This window comes from Solanum dulcamara, chromosome 9, assembly GCF_947179165.1.
Source record: "Solanum dulcamara chromosome 9, daSolDulc1.2, whole genome shotgun sequence".
Taxonomy (NCBI): Eukaryota; Viridiplantae; Streptophyta; class Magnoliopsida; order Solanales; family Solanaceae; genus Solanum; species Solanum dulcamara.
Genome location: NC_077245.1, coordinates 74515188 through 74540345, shown reverse-complemented (window position 1 = coordinate 74540345; position 25158 = coordinate 74515188). Strand labels below are relative to the sequence as shown.

Here is a 25158-nt window from a genome sequence, read left to right as displayed (position 1 = left end):
TATGTACAAAACCATAATTGTTGTGTTGAAGTAGGTCGACAACTAACATAAAAGATGTTCAATTTTGATAAGCGTTTCAAATATCAAACAAAGTGGAAATTGAGAATTAATATAGTCAAACTCAATCAATTTCTTTTTTCTTTTTCCAAACCTAAGTTTATTTAACTTTACTGTACACGTTTTCTTGATAATTAAATTGCACAAAGTAAATATCTTTAGATGGACTTAATAAATTTAATGCAACAACTTTTAGGCTTGTTATTTTCATATCTAGATTTTGACTACATGTAAATGTCACAATTAATGTGTATACACGTTTTAAAGGCTAATTGTGTGAGTTAGGTAACTTTTAGGGTATAAGAACCTTTTATGAATCTTAACTTTTTAAAGTTTATGTACAAAAGATAATTGCTCCAAATCTCAGTGAAAAGAGAAGTGTTGAAGCAAGTTGGGGACTAACAAAAGATAGTTCAATTTTGACGAGTTATTCAAATACCGATTATACGGAATATAGATAATTCATATAGTCGATTTTATTTGAAATTAAAATGTAGTTGAATGATCGAGTTTTCTTACGGGCCTTGCTTTCACCTCCAACCATTTAAAGTGGTGGAGTGTTTCTAGTGGAGAAGTAACACGATTGATTTCATTTATTTAAACCTAAACCTATTTAACTTTATTGTTAGGCATTATTTTCATGAATTTATTTGTTGCATAAAGTAAATATCTCTAGATTGACATGATAAATTTGAACCTAACCTACTTTTGTAAATAAGCAGCACTAAAGTACTTTATTAAGTTAGTGTAACAAATTTTAGGCTTCTTATTTCCATATCTAGACTTTGTCTCTATATGTAAATATCACAATTTAAGTATATACTTGAGACCTATTCTTACCTTTTAAGCCTAATTATGTGAGTTAGGTAACTTATAACATTCTTATGAGTCTTACTTTTTGAGTCTATGTGCAAAAGTATAATTGCTTTGAATCCCAAATAAAAGAGGTGTTACAACAAGTTGGCAACTAACATAAAAGACAGTTCACCAACGTTGGTTTTGATGCAGTAGTGAAACTGCTCCATTCTTAAATAGAGGTCTCGAGTTTTAGTCTTAGGTATTGAGAAAATCCTGTTGGAAGTGTCACATGCTAATGAGATTTGCAATACTCGATTCACATTTATTCAAGTCATCAATGCAGATATCGGGTGAAAAATCAAAAATATAAAAGACAACTCGATTTTAATGAGCCTTTCAAATATCATATGTAATGAACACATCAAATTTTATAGTCCAATCTCAATTAATTTGAAATTAGATATATATAGTTAAGTGACTGACTTTTCTAGCGAACCTTCCTATTACCTCGATTATTAAAGGTGAGGAGTGTTTATAGTGGAGTAGCGATATAACTCATTTCATTTTTTCAATATATTTATTTTAACTTTATTGTTACGCGTTATTTTCTTGAATCTTTTTGTTGCACAAAGTAAATATCTTTAGATTGACATGATAAATTTGAACCTAACCAACTTTTAGGTTTGTTATTTTCATATCTAGGCTTAGACCTAATCTTACTTTTTAAGCCTAAATATATGAGTTTTAACTTTTAGGGTAGAAGAAACTTCTTATATAACAATCTAACCTACTTGTCTTAGCTTTTTCTTGCTTTTGTGCTTTCTCTTCTTTTTCTATCACTGATAGACGAGGACTAAAGTAAACAAAAAAAAGAAAAAGAAAAAAAGAGAAAAGGTCAAAATCATACTTTACCTATAGCACAATATGATAAATTCAATTATTTTTAATAGTTTTTCTATACTTTAATTACCTCCATAAACTTTGTTTGATCTGAGTTTAAGTTAAGTATATGTCATCTATGTTTCTACAAACATCTAAATGATATTTTATCAAATTCGTAACTAAATCTCTAGCTCCGCTCTCGATACATGACTCAATCAAACATAAAATTTTTTTGTAAAAATGATCCTTTTAGAAATATGTCTAGTTGCAAAGATCTGTTTGGATGTACCAATTATGAAAAAAGAGAAAGGAAAATAAGGGTACAATGAAAAGAAAGTACTATAGTTTGATGCAAATATTTCTTTAAAGCGCCAATGGTTTTAGAATTGGATGCTTTCCAAACAGGGAATTATTCTCTTTAACAAAACATTTTATAGTGTCTTTTGAAGAAGAAAAACAAACAAACAAACAAAAAAAACCAAAGGCTCCTATGAGCTCTTGAAATATCAAAATTTGAATTTTAAGTTGGTTTTCTTTGTTTGAAGGTTAGTTGGTATTTGAGTGTGTCTATGTATTATTTGTTGTTTTCTTTTCTTTTGTTATCGTATTAATTATTATTACCATTGTTATCTTCTTTTCTTCGTATTTTTTGTACATACTTGTTGTTTGTTTGCTTTATATGAGTCAATGGCCTCTCAAAAATAAATTCTCTACCTTCACAAGGTAGAAGTAACGTTGCGTACACACCACCTTCTCCAAACCTCAAATGTGGGATTACATTGAACTAATTTGTTGTTGTTATTGTTCTCTTCTTTTTCGTATTTGTTGTTTGTTATGCTTTATTTGAGTCGAGTGTCTATTGAAAACAATCTTTCTGTCATCACAAGGTAAAAGTAAAGTTGCGTACACACACGTCCTGATCAGACTCTTTATGAAATTACATTGAATTTATTCATTGCATATTAAAATATAAATATTAAAAATCTACAACCATCTATATGTAACTCTCTAGTGATCATATTGTCTGCTATTTTAAATGAATAGATGGACAAAAGGGATCAATGGTGCATTTTTTTCCTTCCTTTATTCCTTTTTGAAAGTTAATAAGAAAAGACAGAAAAATCTGACTAGATTAACAGTCATCCAGATGCTGTAGCTTGAATTTGACAATCAAGAAAAAGTATTTCATATGAAGAGGTCATATGGATCCAAATCCGGAGCGATACGCACAAAAATCCAATCGTAAGGCTAGATTCGGAGTGATAAGCACAAAAATTCAATCGTAAGGTCAGATTCAAAGCGAAAAGCGTATAAATCAATTGTAGGTCTTCTAGCCTAGTTACAGACTAAATTATTGGAGAAAAAAAAAAGCAATCTCAATAGTCAATCTATCCGCAACCACCAAGGTCAAAGGTCCTCCCTCGGCCATGCTGAGGTGAGAACGAGTGGTGTTGGACACATAAATTTACCACAAGCCATGTGTTTTACAGTTTACATAAATTTACCACAAGCCATGTGTTTTACAGTTTTCGTTCTTGAACTCAATTTCGTCATTTTAACTATTTTCACTTCTTTTTCATTATTATTGGCCTAGATATTGTCTATTAATCCACAAACGTGAAATGTGACAAATTTCATATGATCGGACATAAATATACACCAAAAGAATAATAAAAACGTAAGTAGTTGATACTGAATAACTAGTGATAAAATTACCACTTATTAAGTGACGTAAAACATGTTCACTAGGTAAAATGATCAAGAGACGTTCTTTCTTAAAAGTGGTGAGTTAACTTTTGCCTCTGAAGTAGTTCAAAGTTTCATATACTATAGTTTAGCCCACTTTACTTTTTCACTCTTGAGATGGAAAGTCAATTTAGGACCCTACTCACCAATAAAGGCAATATTGATTCTTTTTGGGTCTAAAATATCGATTTGAACTTTGAAGTTGCCACCAAAATATGGTAGCCCTCCCACCCCACCCCTACTCCAAAGTATTTGAAAACACCCCTAAATGAATTATTAGTTTCATTTCTTAACTATTGACAATCTTAAAAATATTTTTTTGTTTGACTAATTAAACTTAAATATTCCCCTGATTTTGCAATATGAGTGAAACTAAATTTAAATTAAAACCACCAATAGCCTTTTTGGATTGACTTATTTTTAAGCAACTTATAAGTTGATCCAAATAAACTTAACTATTTATTGGGGCTTATTTTAAATACAAAATGACTTTAAGTTGGTCAACCAAACACTCAAAAGCTGAAAATAGCTTATAAACCAATCCAAACAGCCTCCAAATTTAAATCATGAATTCATTGATGATAGCCTGAAACTAATACAATTAAATATTTATCAATACTTAAATAAAGTCTTTAAATTACCACCGTCCTAAATACAAAACCTATCTACAAATTTAAGATGATAATAGATCGATAGTGGCACAATTTATCCATAATAATTAGTAACATAACACATGTCACAATTTAAACATATTTCAACTTCTTTATTGCTTTATTTTATTTTATTTTATTTTTATAGTAGGCCTACTAATTAAGAGATTAACCTATCTAAATCAAATTATTGTTTGCTTTTTATGATGCATTACACGTATTAATAATTATCATATCAATTGACTAATTTTAAACGAAAAGAAGTGTTTTAATTTGACACATGGGGGTAATATGATCCATATTTTCTTTGAAAATCGACTTTTTAAACGTATTTTCCATTAATGAATGGAATTATTTAGGGAATGCAGATTAAATGTTGTTTAAACTACTGTATTTGGTATTAAACAAATTTTTAAAACAACCTACACCATAAGAAATCATGACCTAAAAAGAAAATTTCTATTTTAAGAACTTATTTACTAATCTTTCTGATTAATTAGATATGTCACCATTTGGAAAAGGAACCTTGCCGTAATTGGTAAATTAAAGTTATTTTTAATAAGCTGATTCAGTGAGAAATGAGTGGAAAATCATGTCTTATAACATAAATTTCTCATTGATTCAAGATGAAAAAAACCTTCATTTCAAGCAATGCAATCAATTTCTTTTTTTTCCCCACTATTATGAGTAACAAATTAGAAGGGGGTTTTTTGAGCCGTGGAAGTAATCATTAAGGCTTGCATTAGGGTAGACTATCATCATCATACTCCTTTCTCGAATTCTGCTTAACACGAGATATTTTGTGCACCGAATTGCCCTTACAATAATAACAAATTAAGGAATCAATATATTAAAATTTAGTTCGAATTAACATTAGATAGAGTAAATCAAAGTATATTATTCTCTTTTAGATTGAGAGAATATTAGTTAGACATGCACCTTGGTAAACATTGGCCAGCAAAGGTAAAATTGTGTCACTTTTGATTAGACTTTTGTGAGTGGCTTACATGTAGAATTTATGCATGGAATAAATTAAAGTTAGGGAACAAAATTTATGTTTGGTATAATATATTAATAGTGTCATGCGCGTAGCAAAAATTTAGTGCATTAATTTTTTTTTGTTGTTTAATTTAAACATGTTATAACAAGTTGGCTAGATGATTTACAATAATTTCTCTTTCATCATGACAATATATAGAAGTTACACTTTATTTAAGCGTGCAACCTAGTAATCAATAAAGTGAATTAAAAAAAATGAGATCTCATATTCATATTCTAACATAGGCAAAACCACAATTTATTTCTCACCACTCCAAACCTTCTTGATGGACAAAATTATGCAATACATAGTGTTGTTTGTAGGTATTAAATACCCCATAAAATTAATCGAAACACTCACAAATTAAACTTGATAGCTTTGGTTCGGACTCTCTATATATGTACTAAAAAATTCACTAACAATAATAATAGCATATTCAATATAATCCCACAAATAAAATTTAAGAGGGTAAAACATACGTAAACAACATACCTTATTCCTATCTTTTTATAGGATAATGAAGTTGTTCCCAAACCCAAATAAGTACAAATAATTAATTTCGAACCTAATAAATTAAATGAGTTATGAGTAGAATTCATAACGTAAATCCTGAATTCGTCTTTATCAACCTGAATAATGGTACAACAATAATAAATCTAGTGTAATTTCATAAGTAGGATCTGAAAAGATTAATACACATGCATACCTTTCTCCTATCTTAAAACATATAAAGATTATTTTCGATAGACTCTCCGCTCAAGAAACTTGAATAATGTTAAACTTGTAAAAATATATGGCATTAAGTAATAATGGTTTGTCCAGATAGGTATCACAATTTAATTGTTTTTTCATGACATTTGCCCATACTATTGTGCAGCAAAAAAGATAATGGAGTGTAAGTGAGCCCACACTTTGGGGAGTGGAAAAAAAGTATAAATAGTAGAGCCCCTCTTTACTTTTTCCTTTGCCCATTCATAAATAATTTAAACCAAAAAATTTTACTATTAGAAAGTGACTATTATAACAACATTCTGATTCTCTATTTTTTTTAAAAAAAATACTCCCATTACACCTTTTTTCTTTTGTTCTTTTCACCCTTTTCAAGATTTTTCAAATTCAAGATTTTGAGTATAAGCAAGCTTGTTTTAGTAGATTGTGGAATTTTGGACTATGAGTGAAGAACAGAAGGACAAAATCATGTCTGAGGTTCTTGATAATGATGGAAGAATTGGTGTTTGTGAAAGAGAACTTATCATTTCAACACCTAAGGTGACTATGCTTTCTGTTTTTTTTTGGCTTCTTTTGTTGTTGTTATGTTTTCATTTTATTGTTTGTCAAGGGGTGGAGTTAAGGCGCGCAAGGGGTTTATCTAAACTCTCTTCATTGAAATATTACAATTATATACATGTCAAACGTTACTTTTTTATGTATATATATAGTAGATGTACTGACTCCAACTTGTTTGACTGAGGCTTAGTTGTTGTCGTTGTTATTTAGAGGCGCATCCAGGATTTTAGCTCTATTCTTAATGTATGGATTCATAATTACCATTTCTTGAAAATTTAGTTGATTTTTACACGAATTTATACTCTGAGCGGAAAGTAATGAATTCAGATGAATCCGATACGTGAAAGCTCAATCCACTCCTGGTTGTTGTGTATATAGTAGATGTACCGACCCCAACTTGTCTGAGACTGAGGAGTAGTTGGTTTGTTGTTGTATATATAGAAGTTGTTGAATCTCATTGGCTTACTTCTTTAGATTTTGTATTCCCTTGATGAAAATTCTGGCTCCGTTAAGAGTGTTTGTCCCATAGTCTTTTGTTATGTTCTTATTGTTGGTTTTGATAAGTTAGTCTTGTGGCATGTTCAAAAAAGGCACATATATGAATTACTCAAATCAAATATATTTGTTTCTTTCAAATTTGATAAGACTCAACTGAACTATCTCCCGGATGTAAATATGTTCAAGCATCTCCGGTAGGTAGTCTGGACTGATATGAAGTACACAGACTTAGTCAATCTATCAACAATCACCCAAACTGCGTTGAACTTCCTCAAAGTACGCGTTATCCTGCCATAATGCTCACATTTCTTAATGTGGTTAGTAGTGTTATGAATATGTATTATAATTGGAGATGTTGATCAAGTTCTTGAAGTGAATTGCTTGTGTTTCGACAGAATTAGGACCCCGTGAGTCTTGATCACTAGTTTACTAAACAACTTATTTGTTCTTCCTTGTACAGATCGAGGGGTCCTCCACGATTACTAAAGAAACAACACATGCTAAACATTGGAGGAAACCAAATCTATCCTTAGACATACCTTCAAGAACGTTAGACGCTTCTCCTCAAGAGTTAGTTCAGATTAAAAGACCATTTACACCTACACCAAAGAGGGTGAATTTCCTTTTGACACCTAGTACTTGTGATTCAAGAATAACTACTTCATCACCTGGTCCCTCCCCGTGTCGTGGCAAATCAACCATTAGGAATCTTTTCCCTAAACTGAGCTTGAAATCACGTATGAATTCGGATACAGAGAAGATAACAGTCCCAGATTCAGGTCCTGGCACTGCAGTTGTGCCACAACAAGAGAAGGTATCCATTTCAAGGTCATGGTCACTTAGTAAAATGTTTACGCCTCGTATCAAGAGGACCTCGTCTTTGCCTGTTACACCAATTGCACATTCAAATCCAGAATCTATTAGTGGAAGTATCAGCAACTCTCTAACACTTGGTGTAAGTTCTCTGAACATTGTTTGATTGATTTCATATTAATATACTTACTCCATCCCAATTTAAGTATCTTACTTTCCTTTTTAGTCTGTACCAAAAAAGAGTCTCTCTTTCTTTATCTATTAAGTTATTCAATTCCAACATCCTACCAGGCAAGTTTAAGACTGTAAGATTCAAAAGTCTCCCTCTATTTCTTAAACTCCGTGCCTAAGACACTTAAATTTGGGACGGAGGGAAGTTGTTGAATTCTTGGTAATATTTTGGTGCATTCATTTGAAATATGATATGTTGTTATTGCAGACAAAGGAAACACATATGTGCATTTCGCGATCGATGTCTCTACCAGTCATTAACAAAGAAAAAGATGGAAGCAATAGGAGAGTAGAATTTTTCTTTCGAGTTATTCCTTCAACTCCTCTAGTGAAGGATGTGGATTCTTCAGTTCCAGCTACGAGTCCTGCGAAAGTACCTGGTAAACAATTGCCTCAAATCTGTTTGATTCCTTTTTAGAGTTTGATTTTAAGCACTCATAGGCTTTGGAAGATGCACCTTTCTTTTTAACACCAAAGACTTAGTTATATATGCTGCATATATGAGCATTGATGTATTACTCCTTCCGTTTCAATTTGTTTGTCTGGTTTTGACTTGACACGAGTTTAAGAAAGTAAAAAAGACTTTTGAATTTTGTGACCCTTTAAACTTCCAATCTTAAACATGTCACGTGGAAAGTTAGAATTAAAGAGTTGCCAAAAAAGGGATGAGACATTTTTTTTGAAACAGACTAAAAAGGAAAGTAAGACAAGCGAATTGAAACGGAGTGAGTATTAAAGATGCCACCGTCTTGATCTAATGTTTGGATATCTTTTTTCTCAGAGGAAAATGAGCAGGATGGTGAAGATATACCAGAAGAGGAGGCTGTTTGTCGAATTTGCCTAGTTGAGTTGTGTGAAGGCGGAGAGACGCTCAAGATGGAATGCAGCTGCAAAGGCGAACTTGCTTTGGCTCATCAAGAATGTGCTTTAAAATGGTTTAGTATTAAAGGTAACAAGACATGTGATGTTTGCAAGCAAGAAGTCAAGAATCTCCCCGTTACACTCTTGCGTATGCAAAGTGTTCAAAATCCAAATGCAGGATCCACTAGGTTCCAACATATGGAATTAAATGGACACAGGTAAATGTATTTTCATCATTTTAACATATGCCCTTCTACTTTTACTAGAAATTGTAGCAGCTAAGCAACCAAATTCTTGGAAAAAAGAAGAAGAAGATTCCACCTTTCTCGCGTCACCTTAGATTCCTCACGTTTGAACGAAAAAGTCACAAACTGTTAACTAATTCTGTTTTTGATCAGCACACAACAGTGTTAGACCATAAAAGAAGTACATGCACTTTCTTCTCGTTCAACGTTTCTCTGCTTATCCCTCTGGTTTCTTTCAACTATAACTGCTAAGATTGGCGTGTCAATTTCAATTTAACGTTCTTATCAATGGTGACTCAATAAAATTCGGATTCTGACTTATGCTACACTGGACAGGGTTTGGCAGGAAGTACCTATTCTTGTCATTGTCAGCATGCTTGCCTACTTTTGTTTTCTTGAGCAGCTGCTGGTATGTTTAGACAATCGTAATTATAATCTCAAGAGAAAATACTCATCGAATGTATTTATCGTGCTAAATTTAAAGTTGTCTCATCTGCAGGTTGGGAAAATGGGTACCGGTGCAATTGCTATTTCACTTCCCTTTTCTTGTGTACTAGGCCTCCTCGCGTCAATGACATCTTCAACCATGGGTATGTTGTTTATCTTTTGATCTATCAAAAGCATTAGTCGCATCAAAAGGCAAGTACACATGCCAATTCATTGAAAATCGACTAAAAAAAAGCAATATAATCGAGCAAGAGCGCGATAGTTTGAAAAACATACATTCTTCATTTGGTTATTTCGCGAAAAAATGATGTCAGATATCTTATGTCCATTGTGTCTTTTTTTGTATTTTGACTATGGTATTATCTCCTGTGCAGTTAAGCGAAGGTTTGTCTGGGTATATGCATCGGTCCAATTCGCCCTTGTTGTACTATTTGCACATATCTTCTACTCTTTGGTAAGTTAATACTCCCTCCATCTCAGTTTAAGTTTCTTTTTTGCCCCAAAAAATGTTCCAAAATAATTGTCGCTTTAAAAAATCAAGACAAAATTTGAAGTTGAATTCTGAATTTTTCAAGATTTTTATGGCTAAACGTGTTTTTTGGAGCTCAACTCTAGAAATAAAAGTAAAAAGAGTTCATGGTCAACCGCCCCCTTAAAATGAGACTGAACTGTTTAAAATTTTCAATCTGTATGATACATTAGGTTCGTGTGCAAGCAGTCCTTTCGATTCTGTTATCAACATTTGCTGGCTTTGGAGTTGCAATGAGTGCAAGTTCGTTACTCGTTGAGTTCTATAGATGGAAAAGACGACGAGCAGCCTTGTTAGAACAGCAGCAAAATTCACAGATGATGTTGCCTCCAGGGGGATGGCCACAGATGAATCAACCTGCTACAACGTCTCATGTAGGTCCTCAAAATCATCAACACGATATAGAAAATCCCGAGACGTTTAGTTGGAGCTAGATGGTGTCTTATGTTACTGTTATAGCCAAAAAAGAGTGAGTTATTTGTTCATACAGAGTTGTGGAGATTGATGTTTTGTACATTTTAGACTTGGAAAAAACAGAAATAGTTGTTGACTTGTTGTTGTATTGCTGAAAGAATGTGTAAAAAGTGAAATGCATAATACAAGTAAAATAGAGTGTAGGATGAGGAATATTACGACTAAGTATAATTTTCATTCTATCTATTTTTAAAATTGTACACAGGACATGCCAGATGGACAAACTTGCCTCGTTCACAAGTCATGTCGAACGTGCACGACTTAAAAAAGTATAATTTTTATTTTACTTATCTTTTAATTGTTCACAAGTTGTATCTGGGGGTGTTCACGATTTGAATAAAAATGCGAAAAGCCAAATCAAACTGATCAAATAAATCGATTTTTATTTTGTTTTGTTCAAAAAAAATCAAAGAAATAATTGAACTAATACCAATAAATTATATACATATTTTTTAATAATTATATATACATAATATATTATTTTTTATGAATACTTTTTTTTTATGTAAAATATACAACACACTAATTTAAAAAAGTAAGGTGTGATGCGTCTTTTATTTGTGCAACAATATCATTAGCTTATGCATTATTCAATAAACTTGGATTAACCACCAAAATAAGCAGGAAGTTAAACATAATAGAAGTTTTGGTATAAGAATTATAAGATAAAAAATGGCACGAAGATAATTTATTTTTTTTAAATAAATTATTGTCTTTTTCTTTCTTTTGAATGAATCATTTTTATTTTTATTTTTGTGTATGATTAATTACCAACTAACCGAACCAAATCAAACCAAACTGATAGATGCATATTTTATTTGATTTGATTTGATTTTAATAATTTAAAAATCGATTAAATTGGTTTGATTTTGATTTTGATCAATAACCGACTCAAATCGATCCATGAACACTCAAAGTTATACCAGATTGACAAAATTAGGGATTGTTTGGTATGATGCACAAACATAACTAGTTTTTTTGGGATAAAAATTCAATACTCTCTCCCTTTAAAATTTATATGATACCGTCCGAATTTCGAGAATCAGAACTTCTTTATTTTAACTATAAATTCAGACTAACAATCTTTAAAATTCTTAAAAAATAATTTATATATTTAAAAACTACATAAATACTGCAAGTTACACGAATTAATACTTTATAATATTTTAATTTTAATTTTTTAATTAACCAACCCATTGTGCTACTGAAATTTACGGGGACAAATTTAGAGCTCATGACATGTTAAGGTTGATAAAATGGGTTTAGCAATTGGCGGCTGAACCTCCAACCAAATAGGGCATATATATATAGACTGAAATTTTCTTGAAATATGAAACAAGAGCAAAGTTGCAGCAGGGCAGTGGCAGCTTGATGAATTGCAGCACAGCCACAAAAATAGCCCAAATTTTCCCTCTTTTCAACTCTTCAATATTCACTCATCGTTAGTCTTCTCCCCCCTTTTCTCATGTTTATGTCAGCACTGCAATTTTTACTTATCTGTTCCAAGAAAATTTTTACAAATTTATTTCAGTTATATGTTCTCATTAGGGGTGTGCTTGGTATGAATAAAATTCTTTCTTGGAGAAAAATAAGTGGTTTTTGATTTATTTTCTTATGTTTGGTCAGTAGATTGTAAATATTGTGTCAAAATTATTTGTATATAATCTAGTCAAATACTATGAGTATGATAGTATGATGGGGTGGTGGCTATGAGAGGATGGGGTGGAGTATAGTTGGGTAAAAATGCTTTCTTGGAGAAAAATAAGTGGTTTTTGATTTATTGTCTTGTGGTTGGTTATAGTAAATAGTAAATATTGTTTAAAAAATAATTGTATATAATCTAGTCAAATATATGAGTAGGATGGGGTGGGGGCTACGAGAGGATGGGGTGGAGTATAGTGGAGAGAATGTGCTTGGTATGGATAAAAATGCTTTCTTGGAGAAAAAAAAAGGGTGATTTTTTGATTTATTTTCTTGTGTTTGGTTAGTAAATAGTAAATATTGTGTCAAAATTATTTGTATATAATCTAGTCAAATACTATGAGTATGATGGGGGTGGGGGCTATGAGAGGATGGGGTGGAGTATGGTGGAGAGAATGTGCTTGGTATGGATAAAAAGGCTTTCTTGTAAAAGAAGTGATTTTTTTTATACTTATTTTTAAGTATATAGAAAATATTATCCGATAAGTATTTGTATATAATCTAATCAAATACGATGAGTATGAGCTGGTACAGGTCGGGTGGGGATGGGGGATATGAGAGCATGGGGTGGAGTATGGTGGAGAGAGTGTGCTTGGTAGGAACAAAAATGCTTTCTTGAAAAATAAGTGATTTTTTACTTATCTTCTTGTGTTTTCTTGTGTTTGGTACGTATTTAGAAAATATTATCCCAAAAATATTTGTATATAATCTAGTGAAATAATATGAGGATGAGTTGGGTACAGGTGCGGGGGTGGGGGCTATGAGAGGATGGGATGGAGTATGATGGAGTGTGGGTGGATGGGGGGGGAGACAATCATGCCACAATTAGAACTTATTTTGCTACTTTCACTGGGAAAGTTTGTTTTCTTATAGAAAATGTTAATCCAAATATTTTGAGCAACCAAACATAAGAAAATCAGAAAACACTTTGTCCCTACCAAACATACCCTTAGTCTTTCTTATAATTTTTGTTTCCAGTTTAGCCTAGACCTTAGAAAGATTAATTTTTTTTGGTTTCTTGTCTTTTTATTTGTTGGCAGGGGTGGAAAAAATTGGATTTTTGAACTTGTGGGCAAGAAGTAGGAAGGGTTTTAGTGCAGTTAGTGTGAAGAAAATGGCTTGGAGTTTGGAGAACCCTGATGGGAATGTGGAGACTAAGAAGGCTACTGTGTCTCCTGCAGCAGAAGATTATGCTGAAGAGGCAAGTGAAGCTATCAGGGCCGGGAAAGTCATAGCTGTGCCTACTGACACACTATATGGCTTTGCTTGTGATGCTTGGTATGCCTCTGCTTTGCTCTTTTTCATTTGATGATAAGTTCAACACGCCAAAAAATGTCATGTTAGATACATATAGTTATCTACCTATTGTCGGAGGTCAATTGTTGCTCCCTCACGGGCAGCAGTTCCGACGAGCTCAACTTCCACTGAAAAGAGAGGCTAGACCTCAACCTCAGATTCGAAGCCATGTAATTTTATGAGCATGCTTGGTACAAATAAATTCTGAAACAACTTCTCTATCCCATAAATGTAGGGATAAGGTCTGCGTACCTACTTGTGTGATTGCACTAGGTATGTTGTTGTTGTTGTTGCTTGGTACAATAAACTGTTAGTACTCTTGGGTTTTGGTCTAAAGCGCGCATAAGCCCTGAAGTGAGGTTCAAATATGTTGATCGCTTCACCTCCCTTGCTCTGCGAGCGCATCAGTGTCGTCGTCAAGGCAGACATACTTTTCCTTGTGAATGAGCGTAACCCGGAAGAGGCGATACTAAATAATTGATATTTCATTTTATCGATTTTTTTTTTCATTTTCTTTGTCCATATATTTGTTATTCATGCTTATGATATTAGTCTTGGATTATACATACATTTTTGTAAAAAAAATAATTCACTTGCGCCTTTCTTTATTAATAGAGGACATGCTCTGGAAGCAATGTTCCTAGGCACACTCATGTTGCACTTAAGTAAAGGGTTTCTGTAGTCTAGGAATTAAGCTGTGTTTTGATATTGGTTTGGTTTGAAGTCACTACACTGCATTGGTTTCAAATTGAATATGATGCTCTGGCTGAGGGCAAGGTGGGAAATCATCAAACAGCGTCTCAGGAATCTCTAGGGTACAGATTAATTAACTACAAAGAAGCAGCAAAAGGTGGTTCTATTAGTAATACTGTTAACCAGACATGCTTTTAGCTGACATTGAAACTGAGAACATAATTGACATTGAGGAGAGCAATCAAGATTCAAGGCCATGACACCATAAGGAAGATTGATGGCATTTCTCTTACTTCTATTGAGTTCATATGGTCTTCCGTATGAGCAACAAAGAAAGGAAAAGGCTTTTCTTTTTGCGTGAAATTTGTATATGGAGGTAATCCTTATTCATTGTTTAGCAACCAAATAGGCAACTACATGATGTCATATATATTTTAAAAAGCCTATCCTTCATAGGTTATTGTATTAACCTCTTGACGGAACAAAGTCTCAAACATTCTTGTTGTTTCACTGTTCGTTGACCTAGAAGTTCATCAAAAAGACAATTTACTTTGTTGTTTATTTCTCTAAGTCGTATATATGGAAAGTCTGATTTAATTTTATATGGTGAATTGTTGTAGTTCTGCTGAGGCAGTGAATCGTATTTATGAGATCAAAGGACGTAAGCATACAAGTCCTCTGGCTATTTGTGTTGGCGATGTTCATGACATACAACGTTATGCTGTGACAGATCATCTGCCTCATGGCTTGCTTGACTGCCTGCTTCCTGGACCTGTGACTTTAGTCTTAAGGCGAGGTTAGTAGTTTCTCACTCCCTCCATTTCAATTTGTTTTTCTTACTTCCCTTTTATTCCGTTTCAAAAAAAATGTTTCTTTCCTATTTTGACAACCTTAATTTCAACTTTCCACTTGGCATGTTTAAGATAACAAGATTAAAGGCCATTTTGGTACATTCTGCATAACTTTAGTTTAAGACCCCTAGATTAAAAGACATTTTGGTACATTCTACATATCTTTAGTTTAAAATCACAAGATTCAAAAGTCTTTTATACTTTCTTAAACTCCGTGCGAAGTCAAAACCAGAAAAACAAACTGAAACAGAGGGAGTATATGTTATGTCAACAAATGCTGCAGGCATGGGTATCTTTCAAAGGTTAAATATCTCAAGTTAGTACTACTTCATTGTAACATACTAACTGTAAGCAAATTCTGAACACACTTGAATAAGGAGCAAGAAGAGTCACTCACCTAGGCAAACAGTGGCCCATGTTCAGTAGTTTCAGAAACTTTAATCTTTCTCTTATGAATCTTCTGTACTAGAGGCTGAATTCAGATATTCTGCAGGTGAGTCAAGTATCCTTGAGAAGTCATTAAACCCTGGATTAGAGAGCATAGGGGTTCGAGTGCCAGACTGTAACTTCATCAGGGTAATTGCCCGTGGTTCTAGAAGTGCCCTTGCACTTACTAGCGCAAACCTCAGCGGACAACCTAGTAGCATAGACATCAAAGATTTTGAGAACCTTTGGGAGCACTGTGCATATGTCTATGATGGTGGAATTCTTCCAGCTGGACGAGCTGGATCAACAGTGGTGGATCTTACTAAGCTGGGGAAGTACAAGATTCTAAGACCTGGGAGGTAAGCTTCCAGTAATTAGGGACTAGGGTGCAAACTAATATTGAGATGAACTGATATCTTTCTGAAAATGCTTCAAAAGAGTTGACTTCTTAAATGAATGAGTTGAACCAGAAAACGCTTGAGTTGATGCTTATTAATTTAGAAAAGTAGAGATTAGGTATAAAGAACCAGATTTTTAAGCATGCTTTAACTTGGCATTCGTATAAAAGTCAGTCTTGTAGCCTGTTTGGCCAAGCTTTTGGGAGACCAAAAGTGCTTATTTTAGAAAAGCAAGGTGTTTGGCAAACTTTTGAGAGAAAATAAGTGCTTCTGAGAAGTAGCAGAAGTTGTAAGCTTAAAAATTAGCTTTCCCCCAAAAACACTTCTGAGAAAAATACACTTCGAAGCACTTTGAAAAAGCTTGGTCAAATACTAATTGTTGCACAAAAGTGCTTTTAAAATTTATTGGCCAAACACAAACTGTTTTTCATCAAAAGTACTTTTTTAAAAAACTCTTTTCAAATAAGTTGATTTTAGAAGTTTTGCCAAACGTGGTATTAATCATGTGTCAGGAAGGGCAATGAAAGCATCAGCTTGCCTGGATATATCAGCCTTTCTTTGATGCATGCCAGAAATTGCTCTGACTTCTCCAATTGTTTCATCACTTATCTGTTAGTAATGGCAAATTGGCAATACACGTAGACCTGAAAGACTCGGGAATTCTTGAAAAGATTGGGGGGGGGGGGGGAGAAGAAGAAACAAGACAAGATAGAAATAGAAACTGATATCCCAAAGTAAATAAACTGAAGTAATGTTTGGAAGACAAGTTTTGAAAGAAGGAATAATGGAGGAAGAAGCTCGATAATTGTTAAAGTTGATAACATATCTCATAAGTATCAAATTGGCGAGAATTAATTAACAAGTCATGCACTGACCGAGTAAAACGTTTAAAAGCAAAGAGACATTATGATTCCAAAGTTTCTATATATTGTACCTCTCTAGGCGTTGAGAGTCCCTGGAATCACTCTGCAAGTTCAAAAAAACCATAAACATAATAACAGCAAGAATATGGCAAAATGAAACCAGTTCGGTGAACTTCCAAGATATTACAGAAAAAATTGTTAACTTGCCCAAAAGAAAGTTCTGCACATATTTATTTTAGGGTGATTAAGAAAAGGGTGCAGAAAGTACAAATCCAGAAAACTGTCTACAATAGAATACAACTCAAATGTTGTCTGTTTTGCTAAGCAAGCAATGTTATATGCTGTCCCATTATCAAGATTTGGAAATGCTTCCAGTGTTTAAAAGTTTTTTAACTTTATACCTCAGCTTTTTCTTTGCTTTCTCACTAGAAGTTCCAGTGCGTCTAGCATTCCTTCAGACCAAAATGGATTTTTCGTTTTCTTTATTTTCTGATCAAAATCTGCCCAAAGCTCTAAGTCCACACCCCAAAGACGCTTTTGGAGGATTTCTCCAAAATTTTGAAATGCTTATTACATCATTTTTCACTCAATTCACAACTCTAACAAATATCATCTCTCTTTCACCTAGTTCATCTTTTTGTTTATGTGTTCTAGTTCGTACATTGTTGATTGTATCCATGACATCTTCCCTTTTATGCTTTTGCAAATTATTTGTTGTATGAGCCTTTGAGGGACAAAATGATCTTCATGTATCTAGACAATGTCTGTTATGCATATGGTGTATACAACTATGATTACAACAATATACCCAGTGAAATTCCACAAGTGGGGTCTGAGTAGGGTAGAAAGTACACAGACCTTACCTCTACCTTGGGAGATAGAGAGGCTGTTTCCGATAGACCAACTATACCTTTGACCATTTGGACTATAAAGTCATTATACAACTGTTGTGCTTAAATTTGATGAATTACTTTACTTATGACAGCGCAGAGGAAGAGACCGTTGCTATCCTTGAAAGACACTCACTACTGGAAGATGGAACCAGAGATTAGCAAGCCGCTGCTCAAGTTGAAGATGTTCAGCAAAATGAGCCTCATGTGCCTGAGTTTGTAAAGTATGACTCAAAAACTCATGACTCGATGCAGTTGTGCTTCCTTGGTGTCTTCAGAAAACTTTCGTGCTTCTATTTGGAGTCCTAATCACTCTGAGTAGAGGAGAGCAACACACGTTTGTTCATGCGTTGTTTAGTTTGTTAATGGAAGTGTTCTAATCACTTACTAAATAGGATTCAAAGTGTGTTTTATCATTTCCCATTTGAGAGCATTTATAATGTAATGAATCATGTTGTAACATGAAAACCTCATATTTAGATTTTTTTGACTTTTGAATGTGTTTTGTTAATGAATAATGAATATAAAAAGTTCTATTTACTCTTTAATGTCAATGGTCTTTATTTTACTCAATCTCAAGTTGCTTTTATTTGCTAAAGTTATGTTCAATCAAAGAGTATGCAATATTACTAGCCCAAGATCTTAGCACTCTCTCGATCTCAAATTATCTGTCGTGATTTTTAAAAATTTGTTATCTCAAACTATTTGTCATTTTAGAATTGTAAGATAAGAATTGAAATTCCTTTGGAAACATCCTATCTGCCTCGTAGGGGTAAGGTTTTCATACACTCTACCCTCCTTAAACCTCACTTATTGAATTTCACGGGGTATGTTGTTTGTATTAGAAGTTCAAGATAGTAATTGTTCTTGAAAAGTAAAAACAGTTTAATTATTGGGTGATGATACATAAATAGAATAAATATTTGATGAAGAGAGATTATAATTTGATACATAAATAATGGCAAGATAGTCAAACGGTTTCTTAACATGTTTTCTTAAGGGTGTAAAAGAGAAACACAACAAATAATTTGAGACGGAGCGAATACAAATTATCTCGATATTATAGTACAAATTTGGAAACTAAATTATCTCAAAATTATAATCTTGTGATTTGACGGGATATCCAAGATTAAGGTTGAGATCAATTTTATACCATTGTTTGGTTGACAGTACATATTGATCATGAGATAACTTTATATTGTCAACCAAACACAATATAAAATAAATCCCAAACTAAGATATCTCACTTTATCCACATACCAAACGACACAGACTAAATTATCTTGGAATTATTATCTATGGACTAATTTAAAGCATCTGGGATACGAGATAAATTAATCCTATATGGGATAAAGTAGAATATAAAATTTATAATGCATTTGGTTGATGATATAAATTTATCCTGCGCCAACCAAATGAGTTTACTTCTAGAATAACTTACCTTATCTCGCATTCTAAACGACCCCTAAAGTTTTTTTTTTACATTAAGGAACTAGCCATAAAGGATTGAAGTGGCACTTTTCTTGAATTTAAGGGGGGTTATTTGAAATAATAGAAAACAAACTGGGGTTTTTAGTGCATTTACAATTTTCTCTCGTCAAAACCTCAGTGGATCACCTCCATTAGAGAAGAAGCTTCTGTTAAACCCCAGACAGCTAAGAAGGAGGAGGCTAAAAGAGAGACATAAAGAAGAAAAACATGAAGATAGAAGAGGTACAATCAACAATCAAGAATCAGAGAATTGCCACTCATACTCACATTAAAGGCCTTGGTCTTGAGGTAATTTCTTTCTTTGCCCCAAACCCCTCCACCTCTGTTTACTATTTTTGATCTTTTAGGAGAAAATATTTGGCTTTAATTGTTTCTTTTTGGTGTTTGGGTTCATGGGTTTTTGAGTTTTGGAGTTAAATTTGCATAAATCTACTATCTTGTGCTGGTTTAACTCAACCCCCTCTTTGCTTTTGTCTACTGTTTTTGACCTTTTAGGAAAAAAATTTGGGTTAGCTTGTTTTTATTTGATGTTTGGCTTTGTGGGTTTTTGAGCTTTTGAGTTTTTGGTGTTAAAATTTGCATAAAGCTGCTATCTTGTGCTGCCCCCTTCTTCGCCTCTGTGTATTGTTTTTGATCTTTCAGGAGTTTTTTTGGGGTTAACTTGTTCTTATTTGGTGTTTGGGTTTATGGGTTTTTGAGATTTGGTGTTAAAAATTTGCATAAAGCCGATATCTTATGCTAATTCTACCCAACCACCACTTCGCTTCTGTGTACTGTTTTTGACCTTTTAGGCAGATTTTTCCAGGTTAGCATGCTTTTATTTGGTGTTTGGGTTTAAGGGGTTTTGAGTTTTGGTGTTAAAAATTGGGTAAAGCTGCTATCTTGTGCTGGTTTAACTCAAACCCCCTCTTTGCTTTTGTCTACTATTTTTGATCTTTTAGGAATTTTTGTGGGTGAACTTGCTCTTGTTTGGTGTTTGGGTTTATGGTTTTTTGAGTTATGGTGTTAAATTTGTATAAAGCTGATAACTTGTGCCGGTTCTACCCAACCACTCTTGGTCTGTGGTTACTAACTAATACCCTTTTTAGTAGATTGTTTGGATTAGTTTTATTTTGGGAGTTTTGTAGTGAGGGTGTTGGAATTGCTGATATATTTCCCTAAAGTTGTTATCTTCTGCTGGTTCTTTACAGCTTGTTTGGATGGTTGTTACTCATTGTATTGTATTGTATTGTATTGTTGTCTAAGTACAATGTTTGTTTTGGTTGTTAGTTATAATTTTTTTGTATTGTAGTGTTAAATCCCTACGTATCATCGAGAAGACCCATTTTATGTAAGATTGATTTGGTGTGGTTGGATTGTTATGTTATTTCTGTTACTCATTATACCCATACTTATTGATTCATAATCTTATTTTCTTCTTTATCCTCTTTCTAGTTAATTCCACCCTACAGTCTAATAGACCTCTCCGCCTCACCATTTTAGTTTGTTTCCCATTGAAATGATGGGTAACTACTAACAACCATCTGAACAAGCTATTAGTTACCAAAAACTTTCTTGCATTTGATGTTTAACTTTCATGTATGTGTGTAATGATTTGCTAACAAATGGGTGATTAAATGTGACTGTGTTGTGTTATATGATAGCCCAATGGGACACCACTACCATTGGCAGCTGGGTTTGTAGGTCAGGCAGCAGCCAGAGAAGCTGCAGGGCTTGTGGTTGATATGATACGCCAAAAGAAGATGGCTGGTCGAGCTTTACTGCTAGCTGGTCCGCCTGGTACGGGGAAGACAGCTCTTGCCCTTGGTATATCACAAGAACTTGGGAGCAAGGTGCATTCTTTGTACTCTTTTGGTTATGGATTTTATGCTTCTATTTTATCATACTTATTATGTTTGGGCTTTATTACCAGTATTAGAATGAAATGGGCTCGAATGGAGTGGAATTCATATAAAGGATTCAATGATTCAAATAACCGAGCCCAACTAGCTTAGGGTACAATTGATTAATTGAATATTGATAATGTATGAACTGATTGGGCCTTTTAAATTCTCCTTGTTTATTGAGATGAAATTTTACTTAAAATTTTGTTAGGGTTAGCCAATCCAAAATATAGCATGGGTCATAATTGGTGCACTGACTTCAATATTGCAGGTTCCATTTTGCCCGATGGTTGGATCTGAAGTGTATTCATCAGAAGTGAAGAAAACTGAGGTCTTAATGGAAAATTTCCGGCGAGCTATTGGTCTCCGTATCAAGGAAAATAAGGAAGTTTATGAAGGAGAGGCAAGTCCATAGTCTATCCCATTTGTCGTTTAATTTTTGCTGGTCTTTGACGCAATAATTCAGCAATGATGATTTTTTATGTGTTGTGAAGTTGATCTTCATTTTTTTTATACGTAGGTGACTGAACTATCCCCAGAAGAGGGTGAGAGTGTGACAGGTGGATATGGTAAAAGCATTAGCCATGTTATAATTGGGTTAAAAACTGTCAAAGGTACCAAACAGTTGAAGCTTGACCCCACGATATATGATGCCTTAATTAAAGAGAAGGTAAGTTCTGCAACATTACTTAAGTCGAGGGTTTATCGGAAACAGCCTCTCTACCCTCACAAGGTAAGGGGTAAGGCCGCATACACACCACCCTCCCCAGACCCCACTTGTGGGATTACATAGGGTTTGTTTTTGTTGTTGTAAGTTCTGCAACATATCTGTCAGTGAAGTATCAAATTTTTTAATACATTTGATAACAGTATAATGAGACTATACGATTTTTCCTCTTTCTTAACATCGGACGTTTGAAATCTTGAGTAAATTCAGTAACCTTCATGCCATTCTTATTAATCATGCTCTTAGAAGTCACTGGTGAAATGGGATTTAGTCTGTAATTTACTTCAGTCTCATATATGCTTATTCTGTGAGGGCGCTTATTCTTCTTTGTTTTTATCTCCTGCTTCCATGATATATGTGCAGGTAGCTGTTGGTGATGTCATTTATATTGAATCGAATAGTGGAGCAGTTAAAAGAGTGGGCAGGAGTGATGCTTTTGCCACAGAATTTGATCTTGAGGCAGAGGAATATGTTCCACTCCCTAAAGGAGAGGTTCACAAGAAGAAGGAAATAGTCCAGGTTCGTGTCATTTCTTGTTTTTCTATGGCACAAATAAAGATTACCCTGGCATATATATATGTAGCTGTTCTTTGGCTCAAATGGTCAATTTTTTCTATGGCTTAGCCATGAAATACTCTTATTTTGGGTGCTTTCCAGATCATAGTTCGTCTTCACAAGCTCACTTGAATGTTTGAAGGGTATGAAATTATGTATAATTTGGAGTGGTGAGGAAACAGATTCCTTGGCTAGATTGTGTGATGACCAGGAATTCAAGATCCTGATAACGAATATCTTATTGGTTTGGTTATCGGTTTAAGGTGTTTACAAACCGATAAATCGAACTGATAATACACAAAACAGACCGAACTGACCTATAAGAAACCCGATAGTCCATGGCATTAACAACTTAATATAGTGGTAGGTTTAAAGCAGCCAAGTACCTGCTTTTGATATAAGATTTTTTTCGGAGGAAATCAGCTGTCTCCTAATAGCAATATTTTTTTAGTTGTTGTACGTTCTGTTGATTACCTGCCATAATTCCTTTGCTTGTGAGATTTTGATCAAACTAAATATGCAATTCCAAGTATCCGCATTTTTTGTTTTAGACAAATGATATCACTACTTTAATGGCCTTTTGTGAGGGAAATCAATTGCTAGGAACATGAAAACAAAGATTTCTGTACTTAATTGCATGCGGTATTGTTTTCCGCCAGGATGTTACATTGCATGATCTTGATGCTGCAAATGCACGGCCACAAGGAGGACAAGATATATTGTCCCTTATGGGTCAAATGATGAAACCGAGGAAAACTGAGATTACTGACAAATTGCGGCAAGAGATAAACAAGGTACATCTTTTGGGTCTAGTAGTCCTCTGAGACTGTGAATTTAGTATTTAACGTATTGGGTTATTGTGGTCTTATTTCACTGCAGGTTGTCAATCGTTATGTTGACGAAGGTGTTGCAGAACTTGTTCCTGGTGTCTTATTTATTGATGAGGTTCATTTTCCATTCATATAACATCGTGTTTGATAATTTATTTAACACCACCCCCTCCCCTCCGGTAACTAATTGGATAAAACATCTTTGGCGGCAGGTTCATATGCTTGATATGGAATGCTTTTCATACTTGAATCGTGCCTTGGAATGCTCACTCTCTCCAATTGTGATTTTTGCCACTAACAGAGGCATTTGTACTGTCAGGTATTCGAGTGTCCATGCAAAATCAAGCTTCAAAATTCATCAAGTCGGAAAGTTTCCATTATATTTATTTCTTTATCCGGGAGCTTTTTAAAATTTGCTTAGGCTGCATTTTATCATTACATTAAACCATTGCGTGTTGAATGAAGTGGTTAGAAATACAGGACAGATTGTCACTTTTCTATATTAAAATATGCTTACATGGGCCATGCAATTGTCGATTTCAAACTTACATGACAATTTGTTTGTGGTTTTGACTTGACACGGAGTTTAAAAAAAAGGACTTTAGAATCTTGTGGTCTTAGACTAAATATTTGTAGAATGTACCAAAATGTCCTTTAATCTTGTGGTCTTAAACTAAAGATTTGTAGAATGTACCAAAATGCCTTTTAATCTTGTGGTCTTAAACATGAAATGTGGAAAGTTGAAAATATAGAGTTGCCAAAAAGGAAAGAGACATTTTATTTTGAAAAACAAAGACTAATAAGGGCAGTAAGATCAAACAAATTGAAACGGAGGGGTACATGTTTTTGGCTTTGTAGACACGGTAGATGTATGTACAGATACATGTAATGTCTGCGATAAATCAGTTGTCACTAACAAACATATCTCTTTGCAGAGGAACAGATATGACTAGTCCTCATGGCATGCCACTTGACTTGCTAGATCGGTTGTTGATTGTCAGAACTGAAACTTATGGTCCAGCTGAAATGATACAGGTTCGTGCTAGTTCGTTCAACATTTATTTGTACGACTTATTGATCTCGACCTGAACACGTGCAATGTCGTTGCATTTTCTTGATGGATGTTTCTTTCGAGTGCCTGGACAGATATTAGCTATACGAGCTCAGGTGGAGGGACTAGAAATAGATGAAGAGAGCCTTGCGTACTTGGGAGAGATTGGACAACAAGCTTCTTTAAGGTCGGATTTAGCTTGTTGGTTTTCTAACGCCAGAATGTCTATTCATTTTTAATTAGAAGCAACTGATATTCAGTTCCTCCCTTTGTCCCAGGCATGCGGTTCAGCTGCTATCGCCAGCTAATGTAGTCGCTAAAATGAATGGTCGTGACAAAATCTGCAAGGTACTTGTCCCGTCACATTCTTTATCATTTGCCTATGTGAATCTCCGAAAGATATTTAGTTAGCAATTCACTTTTCAGGTGGATCTCGACGAAGTGAGTTCATTGTACCTAGATGCAAAGTCTTCTGCAAGACTTCTTCAGGAGCAGCAGGATAGATACATATCATGATAAATTGTACCATGATATCAATTCTCTACCTTTATAGGCTGTTCATAACCAAATAGCATTTTTGCAAGTCACTTTGTTTTATTTAAGGTTTTGCTGTCTCATGAGATTGCAATATAACAAGGCTTCCCTCCTATTGTATCATCATAGTAGATTGCTCAGTTTGATTCTACAAAATGTGTATGTTAAGCATGTCGATTGGTTCCTTTGTCGCGGTCTAAGCAAAGGAAAAGATGCCGCTTCAAGACTAGATTGAAGGCGCTTTGCCAGTAACGTTTAAATAAGACAAAGGCAATAGGCTTACCTTTCAATTCATTGCAAGGAAAGACAAGAAAAAAGGAAGCTTTCAACAGACAGAGACACAAGCCCTTAGACTTGACACTTGAATCTGTGTTGAACTCCACTTTTGTTGTTAGTAGATGGAATGATTCAC

At 34.0% G+C, this 25158-nt stretch overlaps 3 protein-coding genes across 4 annotated transcripts; all 3 read left to right on the top strand.

Annotated features, from left to right (window-relative positions):
* Nucleotides 1–6172: 6172 nt before the first annotated feature.
* Nucleotides 6173–10804, top strand: LOC129904394 (uncharacterized). The gene is made up of 8 exons (XM_055979960.1): nucleotides 6173–6441; nucleotides 7418–7912; nucleotides 8210–8381; nucleotides 8783–9080; nucleotides 9444–9516; nucleotides 9607–9697; nucleotides 9929–10008; nucleotides 10257–10804. The coding sequence occupies exons 1-8, from the start codon at nucleotides 6343–6345 to the stop codon at nucleotides 10515–10517; spliced, it is 1569 nt and encodes a 522-aa protein (XP_055835935.1). The 5' UTR covers nucleotides 6173–6342; the 3' UTR covers nucleotides 10518–10804.
* Nucleotides 10805–11814: 1010 nt separating this feature from the next.
* LOC129902323 (uncharacterized) lies at nucleotides 11815–18210 on the top strand. 2 transcript variants are annotated; one of them, XM_055977524.1, is made up of 5 exons: nucleotides 11815–11998; nucleotides 13299–13536; nucleotides 14868–15043; nucleotides 15592–15883; nucleotides 17776–18202. In XM_055977524.1, the coding sequence occupies exons 1-5, from the start codon at nucleotides 11929–11931 to the stop codon at nucleotides 17798–17800; spliced, it is 801 nt and encodes a 266-aa protein (XP_055833499.1). In that variant the 5' UTR covers nucleotides 11815–11928; the 3' UTR covers nucleotides 17801–18202. The 2 variants fall into 2 exon arrangements, with proteins under 2 accessions (XP_055833499.1, XP_055833498.1); XM_055977523.1 differs by having other exon boundaries at nucleotides 11819–11998; nucleotides 17771–18210.
* Nucleotides 18211–19293: 1083 nt separating this feature from the next.
* Nucleotides 19294–24902, top strand: LOC129902322 (ruvB-like protein 1). Its single transcript, XM_055977522.1, has 12 exons — nucleotides 19294–19454; nucleotides 20810–20998; nucleotides 21321–21452; nucleotides 21570–21719; nucleotides 22140–22295; nucleotides 22991–23125; nucleotides 23211–23276; nucleotides 23374–23480; nucleotides 24097–24196; nucleotides 24308–24399; nucleotides 24491–24560; nucleotides 24639–24902. The coding sequence occupies exons 1-12, from the start codon at nucleotides 19374–19376 to the stop codon at nucleotides 24726–24728; spliced, it is 1368 nt and encodes a 455-aa protein (XP_055833497.1). The 5' UTR covers nucleotides 19294–19373; the 3' UTR covers nucleotides 24729–24902.
* The last annotated feature ends 256 nt before the right edge of the window (nucleotides 24903–25158 follow it).

Coding starts and splice junctions, on each gene's coding strand:
- LOC129904394 (XM_055979960.1), top strand. CDS start 6,343: ATGAGTGAAGAACAGAAGGACAAAATCATGTCTGAGGTTCTTGATAAT. Junction 6,442..7,417: donor TTATCATTTCAACACCTAAG/GTGACTATGCTT, acceptor TTCCTTGTACAG/ATCGAGGGGTCCTCCACGAT. Junction 9,517..9,606: donor GTTTTCTTGAGCAGCTGCTG/GTATGTTTAGAC, acceptor TCTCATCTGCAG/GTTGGGAAAATGGGTACCGG.
- LOC129902323 (XM_055977523.1), top strand. CDS start 11,929: ATGAATTGCAGCACAGCCACAAAAATAGCCCAAATTTTCCCTCTTTTC. Junction 15,044..15,591: donor GACTTTAGTCTTAAGGCGAG/GTTAGTAGTTTC, acceptor GATATTCTGCAG/GTGAGTCAAGTATCCTTGAG. Junction 15,884..17,770: donor AAGATTCTAAGACCTGGGAG/GTAAGCTTCCAG, acceptor TACTTATGACAG/CGCAGAGGAAGAGACCGTTG.
- LOC129902322 (XM_055977522.1), top strand. CDS start 19,374: ATGAAGATAGAAGAGGTACAATCAACAATCAAGAATCAGAGAATTGCC. Junction 20,999..21,320: donor CACAAGAACTTGGGAGCAAG/GTGCATTCTTTG, acceptor TCAATATTGCAG/GTTCCATTTTGCCCGATGGT. Junction 24,561..24,638: donor GTCGTGACAAAATCTGCAAG/GTACTTGTCCCG, acceptor TTCACTTTTCAG/GTGGATCTCGACGAAGTGAG.